This window comes from Helianthus annuus, chromosome 11, assembly GCF_002127325.2.
Source record: "Helianthus annuus cultivar XRQ/B chromosome 11, HanXRQr2.0-SUNRISE, whole genome shotgun sequence".
Classification (NCBI taxonomy): domain Eukaryota; kingdom Viridiplantae; phylum Streptophyta; class Magnoliopsida; order Asterales; family Asteraceae; genus Helianthus; species Helianthus annuus.
Genome location: NC_035443.2, coordinates 174,345,132 through 174,358,909, shown reverse-complemented (window position 1 = coordinate 174,358,909; position 13,778 = coordinate 174,345,132). Strand labels below are relative to the sequence as shown.

At 31.9% G+C, this 13,778-nt stretch overlaps 1 protein-coding gene across 1 annotated transcript; it reads left to right on the top strand.

The window, feature by feature from the left end:
• The first annotated feature begins 12,188 nt into the window (after positions 1 to 12,188).
• On the top strand, positions 12,189 to 13,486 carry LOC110887334 (tabersonine-19-hydroxy-O-acetyltransferase). Its single transcript, XM_022135038.2, has one exon. It carries the CDS (start codon positions 12,236 to 12,238, stop codon positions 13,454 to 13,456), a length of 1,221 nt encoding a protein of 406 aa, XP_021990730.1. The 5' UTR covers positions 12,189 to 12,235; the 3' UTR covers positions 13,457 to 13,486.
• The last annotated feature ends 292 nt before the right edge of the window (positions 13,487 to 13,778 follow it).

The window sequence follows — 13,778 nt, the reverse complement described above, 5'->3', positions numbered from 1 at the left end:
AGGCCCTTTCGCACGAAAGTGGGCCTTTCATGCAAGAGGTTGTTCCGTTCCTCTCGAAGATCCAAGTTTGATTACGTTGAGCGTTTTAATCAATTTTGCGCGTACCAAGTATAAATATGTATTGTAATAATGTGAAACATGTTTAATGGTGTTTAAAACATTGATTTTGAGTATGAACATGCAACAAGTCTAAAATGTATGACATATTTGTGAGTAATATACTTGAACTTTCATTATGATCAATAGTCCTAGATTACAAAGTTGAAATGAAATAGAATACAACACGAGTACAAGTTTCCAAAAATAGAATTACAACAATACTTTCTAAATTGAGAAAGTTCAAATATGCAAAGTGTTACACTATGAACGACTACCTTGTACATAACAGTTAATGCTCTTCATTTCTATACCATTGGCATTTGAAAGCGATTCCCTAATTGGGTTTGCAACCCTTATCAAGAACATTACCGCCTCAATAAGTCTACACTTATTGATATACCTCAGGTCGAGGGTGTTCTCAGCAACGTTGGGACTTGTGTCTAACACATGTCACCTGACATTCCTAAAGAACAATCCAATTTTAGGATTTAAGTTTCTAATGCAACTACATAATCGAACCGATATTGTTTACGTCTATAGAAGACACTACACCTCCGCCTATACGATTCGTTTCCTCTTAATTTCGGGATGAAATTCCCAAAAGTTGGAGAGATTGTAACATCCATAAAAAATGGACCTCCAAAAATCCGACCCGGATTTTCTTTGTAAAACCGAACTCTTTTAAGTTCAATGAAAATAAGAATTTTAAATATTTTTTTTTATAAATTTTAATATTTATTAGCTAATTAAGTCGAAATTTATGTACGAAAAATCAATAAACCTTTTGATTTCCATACTTAATCACATCATAACTAGTTTTTTATGTAACATCCACGAAATTTCACCTATAAATTTTTCATTCTTTTTCCATTGTACTTGTACCCTTACCTTGATCTATAAAACACTTTGGAATTAAAAAAAAAAAGAAAAGAATTAATACAACATATTTTAAGCTATTAAATAGAAATGATATTTAAATAAATATTAATTGTTAACTCATATGTTTTATAGTTTCTTACATAACAAAATATGGCAAAACCAATTATTGGCATTAAAGGAATAAATTTTATATGTTATCGAAATCAACAAAATGTTTTATTGTATACGTTATGAGGTGTAGGGGTGTTCAAAACCGGATATCTAAAAATTCAGATATTCGAAATTTTCGGATACCAAATTCCACTATCCGAATCCTTATCCGAAATTTCGGATACGGATTCGGATAGTGAATCGGATATCCGAAAATCCAACTTTTTTATTTAATTTTTATTTTTATTATTTTTTTCATATTCGGAAACGGATGTTTTAGATAGTTTCGGATATCCGAATATAATTTTTCGGATATTTCGGATATTTTTCGGATATTTCGGATATATTGGATATTTTCGGATACTTCGGATATTCGGATATTTTCGGATATCCGAAATAAAATGAAATTAAATTTTCGGATATCTGAAATATCCAAAAATTTTGAAAATCACTATCCGAATCCAAAAAATTCGGAGATGTCCGATTTTTCGGATATTTCGGATTCGGATATCGGATATTTCGGATCGGATTTTGAGATACGGATAGTTTTGAGCACCCTAATGGGGTGTTATAAATAATATTAACAATCATGGTAGAAAACTTTATAACATGTATCAAATTCTTAGAACTTCATGAAAGCCATATGTAAGCTTAGACTTCATAGGTTGATATTAAATATTGTTAAATTGTTATTTATGTAAAATACTGTTTAAAAAAATAGTACTACAAATTCAAATGGTTAAAAATGGTCATACATATTTAATAAGTTTTATGTAAGCTTAGACTTTATAGGTTGATATTAAATATTGTTAAATTGTTATTTATGTAAAATACTGTTTCAAAAAAATTAGTACTACAAATTTAAATGGTTAAAAATGGTCATACATATTTAATAAGTTTTAATCGATGATGAATGCTAATGAATGTAAAGGAAATAAATGTTGAGACTTTTTTACTTAAAATCATATAGCATTTGAGATGATAACACCCAACACTTTCATACACTTTCACCGTTGATTATTTTATCTATACATCTCTCTCTCCATATTCTTGTTCCAACACAATTCTGTTTTTTTCTTTCTTTCTTCTCTTTTCTTGGAAACAGTCGATGAACAATCACAACGTAAGTGAGCACACAGCTGCATATCAACAATCTTAAGTTTTCAAGCAACAAAGATCTCTAAGGGCTTAGAACTCACTTAAACCAAATCATCCATGATTCTAATCCGATTTGAGATAATCATTTTATTTTTTTAGTCTCTACAAAAGCTCTCTATCAATTTCTATTGATAGATGACAATTGTAGTTTGATAAAGAAAATCTATAAGTTGGTGATTCTTAGTCATTTGGGGATTTTTATATTTTTACAAATTAACCTATTTCATATTAATCTTAGACTTGATATTTGATGGAATTACACAAGTTATATTGTTAATCTCGTTTATATAGTTTCCTATATTCATATCTAGAGACTTATCATTATACGTTATTATATATATGCTATGAAATTCATAATAATAACTTTTAAGTTAGTAATATTATTGTTAACTTTTTTAGATTATTGTTGAGAAATATATACTGTAAAATTTTCTAATTTAATTATAGTCTACACCATATTAAATATATATATATGATACTATGAATTATGGAATATTATAATTATATAAACGGCCTTTTGATTTTGGATGAATTAGATACAGTATATTTAATCTTAGGCTTAATTAATTAATAATATTTTATAAGTTATTTGACTAATTTATAAAGGTAAACTCATTTAGAAATGAGTGATTTTGGACAAATTGGAAATATTATATATATACACACAGTTATGCCTTTAGGTAAATTTATACTATTAGATTTTACAAACACTATTATATATTTTTACACCATATTTACTCCTATGCATTACTTAGAAAGACTTATGAATTAAATAAGTACTTTTGTCACAATATATAAACTATACTATTTAGCCTTTAAAAATATCGTATCTTGTATTGATCATACTGGTAACAGAACCTATTTTTATGAATCCATAAATTTACATATTATAATTATTTTAGACTTGCTTCATATTTTAGACATGAGTTTGGACTAAATTGCTATTACATGTAGAGATGGGATCAAATACAAACCTTAATATGTGTAAGAACTATAAGAACCAATTACTATTAGACATGTGTCTTTCATTAAAAAAACTAGACAAGGGTATTTTAGAGCATTCACATCCAAGGAATCATATTATGTGTGTGGTGTTTTTAAAATATGAAGAGTATAAAAAATGGTTGTGAGTGGAGGAGAGAGAAAATGTTACTGTTCATCTGTATATTTGGGGGGACACTGTTCCCCCCCCCCTATAATTTTTAATATATTTTGAAATTGGTTGTGAGTGGAGGAGAGAGAAAATGTAATGATAAAGGTATAAAAAATATTATTTAATTTAAAAGGAGAGAGAAAATGTAGTGTTTTTTAGTGTAATTTAGGGTGAAAATATAGTGGGATGGATGTGAATGCTCTAAAATACCCTTGTCTAGTTTTTTATATTTTATATTCATGCACTATTTCAAATCAAAATTTGAAAATTTTCAACAACACGCACTTTGTAGATCAGCACAATCTTCACAAATCGCAACAATAGGCACTTTGTTAATCAGCACAATCTCCGCCAACAACAGGCAATTTGTTAATCAGCACTTTGTAACAAATTATTACAACTATATGATTGTTTTAAACTAAGATAAAAGTGAATAAAGATAAGTACCAAGAATTCAAATAAAGAAATAAACAGATAAACTAAAATAAAAACTTGAAATTAATTTCCATTACGTAGTTAGCATATGTATTTACATAAATTTAGTTTCCTGTTGTGATTGTTTTTCAAGTGCAGCAAAAAACAAATTTAATTCCCTGTTGTGCTTGTTTTTCAAGTGCTGCTAAAACATGTGCTACTTATTTTTTAGTATGTTTTTAATGTGTTATTTACATATGTGTTGGTATGTTTCTAAAGTTCTGTTAGCACATGTGCTCATATGTTTTAAAGTGTTGTTAGCATATGTGCTGGTATGTTTTTAATTTGTTGTTAATACACGTGTTGGTTAGTTTTCAATGTGCTGATTCAAATCACCTTCAAGCAGGATAAAATCTTATGGGAAGAATATTTAATAAATTTTATGAAATATCTCGATGGGAAATTATATTGTAATTAACACATAATCAGCACATTATCAGCACAATTATAAAACAACTTTTGGTAACTTTTTTAAAAGTTACTTTTATAAATAAAAAAAAAGTATAGTAATATGGTACTCATATTAAAGATAAAAAATACTTGATTTTATGGTATATTTTTTTTTTAAATAATGAAGTATATAAAAGTTATTTTAGTTTAAAAAACCTTGGTGGAATTTGTATTTAATTGAAAATGGTCAAATGACTAGCAATTTTTATATAACTAGAATCACGACCCGCCGCAATTGCGGCGGGGATTCTTTAGTTATAACTAAGTCGATTTAGGACCCACACGTTATGTTGAACCTGTGAAACGGGAAAAACAACAGACGATGTAAAAACGTTCACTCACACACGCACGTTGCGTGGTGTTAACTCACAAAGTTTAGAACGAAACGTAAAAACGGTACACCACGCACACACATTACGATGTGTTAACCCACAAAATTTAGAACGAAGCATAAAGCGAAAAATTTGCGAAAAATGAAAACTATAAAAGACTAAAGTTGAAAGTAAAAAAAAATTGTGAGGATAGATAGTAAAAGATAAAAAGTTTTGGGTTAAAAGTAAAGAAAACAAATAGTTTTGGGTTAAAAGTAATTTAGAAAATACCTTTGGGTGAAAAGTGAAAATATCAAATTTTTTTTGAAAAACACCCAAAGCGTTGGGTACAAGACATAGATGCACAAAAAGGTTGCTAATTTATAGTTTTTTTAATTACCCCTAACTTGTTAGTACTAATTATAAGGGTTTTTATTTATAATGAACCATAACCCTTGATTTAAACTATCAATGGTTCAGATCTGTTCTTACGGTTCTTACAGTTAGCACTGTTTGTACAGCATCTCAACCCATTACATGTATTCCTAGTCAGCCTATATATACACTTATAAATGTAGTATATTATATTTAATCGAACTTGGATATATATTTTTGGGATAAATAAATATTATATCCTTTAGTCAAAATCGTACAACTATATTTTTGCATTGTTATAGTTACATACGAATTAATGATATTTATATTTTTATACTTTCGACACTTTAATCATTTCTATTAAGTTAAACTAAAAATCCCCTAAATGGTACGAACCAAGAAATCCCTACTCCATCGTATTTGTTTTATTTATTTTATTCATTTCATTTCATTTATACAGGTTCATATATAATACGTTGTTAGGATAACTTTTGGAGTTTATTTCCAAACGCTACAACTAGTGTTAAGTTGTATTTTGGCTTTCTTCGCAACATGTGAGCAAACTCTCTCCCCTTTTTATCATTAACGTTTTCGGGTGTATCAATGTGTTTTGATCAATTTTTTTATCAAAAATCGAGCATGCAAATTCTAGTGTGTCGTATATGCATTATATGTTGCTGGTGGTGTTTGTTGGATTATTGTTGTTGGGTCGCTATAGTCAATAGTTATTCATTTAGTAGATACACGGTTGACCTTTTCTCATGACCTGGAGTTGTTGGTATCGCCCCATTGGTCTTGGGCTGACCTTTCCCCCCAACTATGGGATGTTGGTATCGCCACAGTCACACCCTTTTTGGGCGTGGGACGTGAGCAGGTTATTTTGGTTCTGGTTTTGGTGTCGGTTTTGGTCTTAGTCAGTGTGCACTCACCATTCTATGTTCATACTACTTGTTGTGTTACTCCACTTGATTAATTGCATGTTTAATATTTACACTATAATATTTGGAATTTAAATGGTAATATATTACTTCTATTTCTTAAATTTAAAATGGTAAACCTATTTTACTTAACCAAGGTTTACTCACCAGCTCCTGTAGCTGACCCAAAAATATTATTTTTTATCAGGATCACGTGGGAGCTTTGCGTTAGTAATTTAAAAAAAGTTTGATGTATTTATTTGAATATCTGAACTTATATGAAAAGTGTGACATTTAATCGTGACATGTTGAATTATAAATTTTAATAATGCCATAAGCTTTGGACAATCATCATGCCTCGTACCATTCCGTTGCGGGTCGGGGTGTGACAGATGTGGTATCAGAGCCAATGGCTATAGAGAATTAGGATAGGTTATTAGACCGTTAGACCTAGACTATAGCCTAATAGGATTTTATGTGCTAAATTGTTGTCTTAGCTTATGTTATTAAATTTCATATGTTTTAACTTATGCCTGTGAGCACTTTTAGATGTTATATGCTAAATGTTATGTGCCTTGCATGATAATACGTGATTTATTTATATTCTATAGTTTATTATTTTTAATGCTACACTTGCATACACTATACAATATAAATATTACCATTTCTAATTATTCCATTCATACCCTCATTCATACAAAGTCTAAGTCAAACCAATTTCAATGCATGTCAATTATATTTGGATGCTATTTATATTTCATTTTTAAGATTTCAAATTTCATTTAAATTTTTCAATCCCGTCAAAGTAAGTTCTTATGACGGACATGTAGTAACTGGAAGGGTTAAGTACCTGTAGTCGGGACATCCTGTCTAGGTTGGCATTCATATAAATCTAGCTAAGGGACCAGTTTGCCTACCTAGGGACTAACGATGAGAGTACCTATACCTATTAGGTCAAAGCATGTCACACCAAACGTCACGAGAACTAACAACACTTTGATACGTCAAACGTGTCCATGTTAATTCATGGATACTATCCCAAACATCGTTTTACAACACCCCAAAACTAGAGTCATTTATTAAAACTCGAGTCATTTATTAATTCATGATTTTCTTCGGGTTAAGTTGTATGTCAATGGGTAAACATATAAGGACTATGCGAAAGCTCGGTACTTGCGGGTGCACACGTAACTACGAAAGTGACGCATGGAAGTCGTACTAAACCCTATGATGTGGCAAACCTATTAAATTCAATATTTTATGATTAAATATTATTTTATCATAAGTTTTATTATTATATCATGTGCTATGTTGTTATTATATCGTTTTGTATATGAATCACCAGAATAAATCCATAATATTCGCGAGATTCCAATGATTTTTTTAAATAAATCACCTTATCTTTTTGTACCTTGTCAAAGGGTAAACTTTTGCTACCCTTTGATACTTCATAATATTTTCATGTGATTTGTATTCTTGAATCATGGGATTTTCCCTAAGTTCCATGATTTTACAAATCCATGAGCTCCAACCAACTGTCCACCTATGGATCAACCGACCGTACCGTATGACACCCAAACCGTCGAGTCGTTCAAACCAACCTAATGAACGAAGATAACTAGAGACACGCGGACAAACACTCGTATACTCTCAAGACAACCATGACATAGTCCGCAGCACTACAAAGTTTTACGCCGTGAGTTTGTTTTGAATAAAACATTTTGAGTTCATTTTTTATAAACCAATTTAAATCAAATAATTATTGGACACGACTAAGGGGAATCTTGTGTGAAGTGTATTGTCGTCTACACAAACGGCAAACGAGTTCAAAGACATCGATGTCTACTCAGAGCTAGTGGACTAAGTGCATTTCATGAGCGAAGGTTCAAACGGTAACACCTACCTATCATATGCAAAACTCAACTGTCGAGGTTCCATTGGAAATTTTATGTGTTTTGAACGATCTCCATTCATGTGGGTGATTGTTGGAAATTTGGTGAATGGATATTTTATTTATTTATAATTTAATGAAATTATAAATATTAATTAGAGTCTTCATGTTGTCAATAAAAGAGAAACTCTTGAGTAGAGCTTCTTGATGGCATTTAATTAGTTTTATTAGAGTTTTTAAGTCTCTTATTAAGTGAAACCTTTCACTAATCCTTAACCCTTGTACAATTAGTAGGCTATGTACTTCTTTTTGTTATAAGAAGAATATTGTATTGCTTGATACATGAGAATACTAGAAGGAGGATCAACACTTGAAGACCAACGAGAGAGAGGAGTACTCTCTACTTATTTTCTACCACCATCACATCCTTATTTGTTCCATAAGTTCAAACACTACAATTGCCCCATGTAACCTTGGGCGCGTGAGCCATCTTCGGTAGTACATACTGCTTCGGCTGTTGTACCATGGGAAACAATCTCGTCGTCTTTAGTAGAGGCGCGAAATCTGTTTTAATGGAAGCGTGTTGAACATATGCCTCAACCAAAATCGTCAACGTTTTAGTGTGCTCTTTGTTGCAGTCAAGGAGTACTTTTCAAGACTCAAGATGATTAATACTCGAGTATAGGATGCTAACAAATGCGTGTGAAGGACCCACCAGAGATGCGGCTTGAATCAAGATTGGTATATAAAATTATATTTTATATTCTTTTTATTTAGTTATTGCAACTAATATTGTACTATGATATTTCCTACGAAGAACAAGAGTCTCATTATTATATATTTTGTAATTAAATTTTATAAAAAGTGAACCTAGTTCCTACATTTAACTCATGGGTGGAGATATGATAGGAAGTTTATTTGGCTAAGAAGGCTAGGAAGTGATCTTGACCATCCATTTAGTTAATCAAGGGCTAAGATTAAATCACGAAAATTGAAAGGAAGAAAAGAGGCGCGTGAGTTTGTTTAGGGGTATTCTAGTCAATCCAAGGCAATAGTTTCTCTCTCCTCCAATTCCCCCCCCCCTATTTTTTAAGCGTTAATAAGTCTTTCATACGACATTATTTTTTTTTATAAAAATTGCACCAAAAAAACGAACGTTTTTTATCTTTAAAACGAGTATACTATTGCTATATTTTCAAAAAAAATTTTGAAAACCCAGTTGCGTAAAACGTAATGGAAAAAAACCTAAAAAAATGACATTTTTCTAAAACGCAATGCACCAAAAACACAAAGAATTGTCTTATTTGTAAAACGCAATGGCCAGAAAACAAAAGAAATGTCTTAATTCTAAAACGCAATAGCCTAAAAACTCAAAAGAAAGTGTAGTTTCTAAACCGCAATGGACTGAAAACACATAAAAATGTGTTTTACCTAAAACGAAATGCACAAAAAACACAAACACATGTCTTATTTCTAAAACGCAATGGACAGAAAACACTTAAAATGTCTGTTTTCTAAAACGCAATGGACTGAAAACACATAAAAATGTGTTTTTACCTAAAACGCAATGCACCAAAAATACAAAGAAATGTCTTATTTATAAAACGCAATGGCCAGAAAACACTTAAAAATGTCTCCTTTCTAAAACGCAATTGCCTAAAAAAACAAAAGAAAGTGTTTTCTGTAAAACGTAATGGACTGAAAACACCTAAAAATGTGTTTTACCTAAAACGCAATGAATAAAAACACTTCAAAAATGTGTTTTTCTAAAACGCAATGACCAGAAAACGCATAAAATGTCTTAGTTCTAAAACGCAATGGCATAAAAACACCAAAGAAAGTGTTCTCTCTAAAATGCATTGAACCAGGACAATAGTTTTGTCTGTGAATTGTCTGAACCAGGAATGCAGTTCTAAAACGCAATGGCATAAAACTTACAGAAAATTTATAGTTTTCCAAAGGCAGTTTTCCAGAAAATTTGTCTGTGAATTGTCTGAACTACGAATGCAGTTTTGCAGAGGCAATTTACAGAAAATTAAATTTTCTGATGCATTTTTATTAAAGCAGCTCAACCCCAGCCAGGGGCTCTGCCCCTTGGACCCCGCAAGAGGCTGCCGCCCCCGGACCCCCGCCAAGATCGTCAAACATAATGACTAAATCAAAACCCAGATCGTAAAAATGAAATTAAAGAATTTTCTTACATGGATCGAAATCGGTTTCTTCAATGATTGATGAAATTTGAATGATAGAAACAATTATCAGCGATCGAATCGAACGAATCGAGTGATTATCTTCAAAATCACAGGAAAAAGCGAGATTTTGAATTAAATTAAACTGGGTTTTCTTAAAAAAAAACTGAGGAACACGTTGATCGGTGTTTGAATCATTGATTGGTGATGAAAATCGCACTATAATGTAGAGATTATTAAGATAGAAAGTGAAGAAATGGTTGAAAATGGTGGGTTTTGAAATTACTGGAGATAAAAAGGAAGAAGAAAGGATATGATTGACTAAAATACCCTTACTCTTTATTTTAAATTTTGCCACATGTCATAATCCTATTGCTTCGTACACTTCCTAGCCAAAATAAACTTCCTATTTGATCATTTCCCTTTCAAAATTAGTAACCTCGAAAAGACAAAGATGTATGACCCGCTCTTATTAAACTTTGATTGAAATCAAGGATTATTTTCAAATTTGAATGATTTTTTTTTCTAATACACAACTTGTGAAATGTAATTAATTATACTACATATATCAAATATGTATGACCCGTTCTTATTGATAGATAATCGAAGGGTTTTAGGTCGGTAACCAAACATGGATTTTTAATAAACTAATGGGTTTACCTGAAACCCGTGGGTATACACAATACCCGACGGGTACTTATCGTTAGGCTGAACATTATCGAAACTGAATATCTAAACGAAACAAGAATTACCACATACATTATCGATACTATATGTCTAAACGAAACAAGAATCACCACATATTGACTTTGTTATACCTTTAGGTTTAATAAAAAGTGTGTGATGCAGCAGCAGTTGTATTTGTTGGTTCCAATCAAAGTACTTTTATATGAAATTAGAAACAAATAAACCCGGTCGAAAGATAACTACACTAGATTTCATTTTGGTCTAATTAGATGAGCCTACCTAGTTGGTTAGGACCACACTCGAGATATACGCTAATAAATTCACGAGTCTAGATGGATTTCGTTTTTTTAAAGACGGCAAATTATCATTTAAAATACATCTAGCAAGAGGCTAGATACATGAAACAATACACTACATCACCCATTTGGAATGTTATCAAAATCGAAATTACCAGTTAGAGGTTTTGGTTTATTTAACGATGTTTTTGCAATATGGGATGGTTACAGTACAAGCCACATTTATCCTAAATGATACGGTAAAGTTAAATGGAATTATTGTTATTTGTCGTTGGATACGTTCAAGAAGAAACAATGTCTAATTTTGAACTAGAAGCATTGTACATATATGTAAATTAACGACTTCTTTCCGTCTGATCTTAAAAGCACTAGAAAACTGAGAGGATCTTCTTCATGTTCTTCGCATTCCGATCATCACCAAATCAAAACCGCAGAAGAATTATGAATAAGAAGTAGAAATGATGTAATAGTTCATGAACTGGACATCCTTGAATTGTTAAACAGAACTATAAAGTGGAACCCTTGGATAATGTAAAAACCTATTCAACAAACCAATGCGGTGACCAATACGCTTGATCACAAGCCGCACACCCTACCCAAATGGGTGGCGGCCATTTTCCCTCATCAGTTAAGTATCCGGAAGGGATACCTGAATAATGTCCCCTCCTCCCGGCCTTAACCTTTTTGTTTGGTTATATTCTCAAAACGTAAAAGAAACATGTATATGCCATGAACCTCTTATTGAAATGAACTAGCTAGTATATTAAAGTAACACCATACTATCTAAATTAATTGTAGATAAAGATAAATTATTGGTCAATGTAACTCGAATACAATCCATTAAAGACTTAGAAAGTGTTTAATACCTGAAAGAACACTAGATTAATGAATTTAACTAGATGAACCAATTATTTGTAATCAAAATTTTAAAGAAACCCAGTGAAACAAAATTTGGCATCCAAGCTAGGAAACAAATTTCATCATTTAGCGAAATAATAATAATAAATAATAATCAACTGGTGTACATGAAGGTTAATTACTTAAATAAATTTTAAGTCATTAACCACTTGAACAAACTTGTATTAAATAATAGATAAATTTTTTAAGACCAAAATAACTAATATTAGAAAGCGAAGGATGATATCCGGGTGTATAAATATCCCATATTCATATGACATTATGACAACTTGAATCTTTTTGTAAATAATGAAGATCATATCTCAACAAACCATTAAACCATCCTCCCCAACACCTTCTGACCTCAAAACTCATGTCCTCTCATTGCTCGATAACTATATGCCACATGCACCGGTGCCATTTATTTTCTTCTACAAAAATTACAACAATGGTGACATCAACATCCTCAAGAAGTCACTATCAAGGTGTTTGACACAATACTACCCATTCGCAGGTAGGATCTTAAGTCCTTTCGCGGGTCACATCGATTGTAACGATGAAGGGGTTGAGTTCTTGGAAGCTTCCCATGATAGTCGGCTTGATGACTACATTCGCAAGGAAGCAAATCACGAAAGCCTACGCGAACTACATCCTAATGTTAGCATAACTAACATGGTCGCGGTCCAATTGAACCATTTCACTGGTGGTGGAGCCGCAGTAGCTGTGTCCATATCGCACAAGCTCGTTGATGGTTTCACAATGGCCACCTTCATTAATCAATGGGCCAAGGTTACACGCGGTGGATCATCATTCAAACCATATTTCCTTACACCACCTACAAGTTATAATAATGTTGAACTACCTAAAGTCACTATTTCACATGAAGCTAAGCATGTAACAAAGAGTTTTGTATTTCCTAATTCAAAAATAAATGTGCTCAAGGAGAAGGTTATGAACTCCATGGGCATCACACTATCCCGAGTTGAGGTATTGACATCTTTATTATTCAAATGCTCGGTTGATGCGGCCACAACCAAGTCAGGGCTTTTTAAGCCATCAATCTTGGTTCATCCGATCAACATGCGAAACAAAATCTTTAAGAATGATCCTGAAAAGGCAGCAGGCAACATACTTTCATCGGTGGTCGTAAAGATGGATGATTCACGCAAAATCACGCTAAACGAGGTGGTTGCTAAGTTAAGGAGAGGGAAAATGGAAGCTAGAGAAATTAGAGATGTGCAAGAGATAGGTGAAAAATATGCAAGCATGGTGCCAATGTTGATAGGTGATCCTAGTGTACAAGTATATTGGACTACAAGCTTTTGTTGGTTCCCTCTTTATGAAGTGGATTTTGGATGGGGTAGACCAGTACAAGTGAAATATGTAATTCCGGAGGTGAATCTTGTCTTAATGGACACTCCGGATAAAGTTGGTATTGAAGCAACAATACGCCTTCCAGAAGAAGAAATGTTGATCCTTCAACAGGACAAAGAGCTTCTTGCTTTTATTGATATAAAATCTAAAGTGTAATTTGATCATATTAAAAAAGATAAATAAAACTAAATTTCATATGCGTAATAAATGTATGTCAAATGTCATTATAAATGAAAAATGGAATTACAGTATTTCTAACGTTGTATTCTAAAGTTGCTCTCTATGTGTTTTTACCTTTTAAAAACTAAAACTAGCCATAACATTATCTTGGAGAGGGGGGATATGAATGGATGATTGTCGGTGTCAATTAGTTTCCAATGGTTGTGTTGAAAGTGTTGGAAGGAATTAGAAGGAAATTCCTATGGGGGGTTGCAACATTAATAATAAAACCAGATGGGTCAAGTAGGAAAGAGTGGTT

Bases quoted from the DNA above. Each gene is read 5' to 3' on its own strand.
- LOC110887334 (XM_022135038.2), top strand. From the start codon at position 12,236: ATGAAGATCATATCTCAACAAACCATTAAACCATCCTCCCCAACACCT.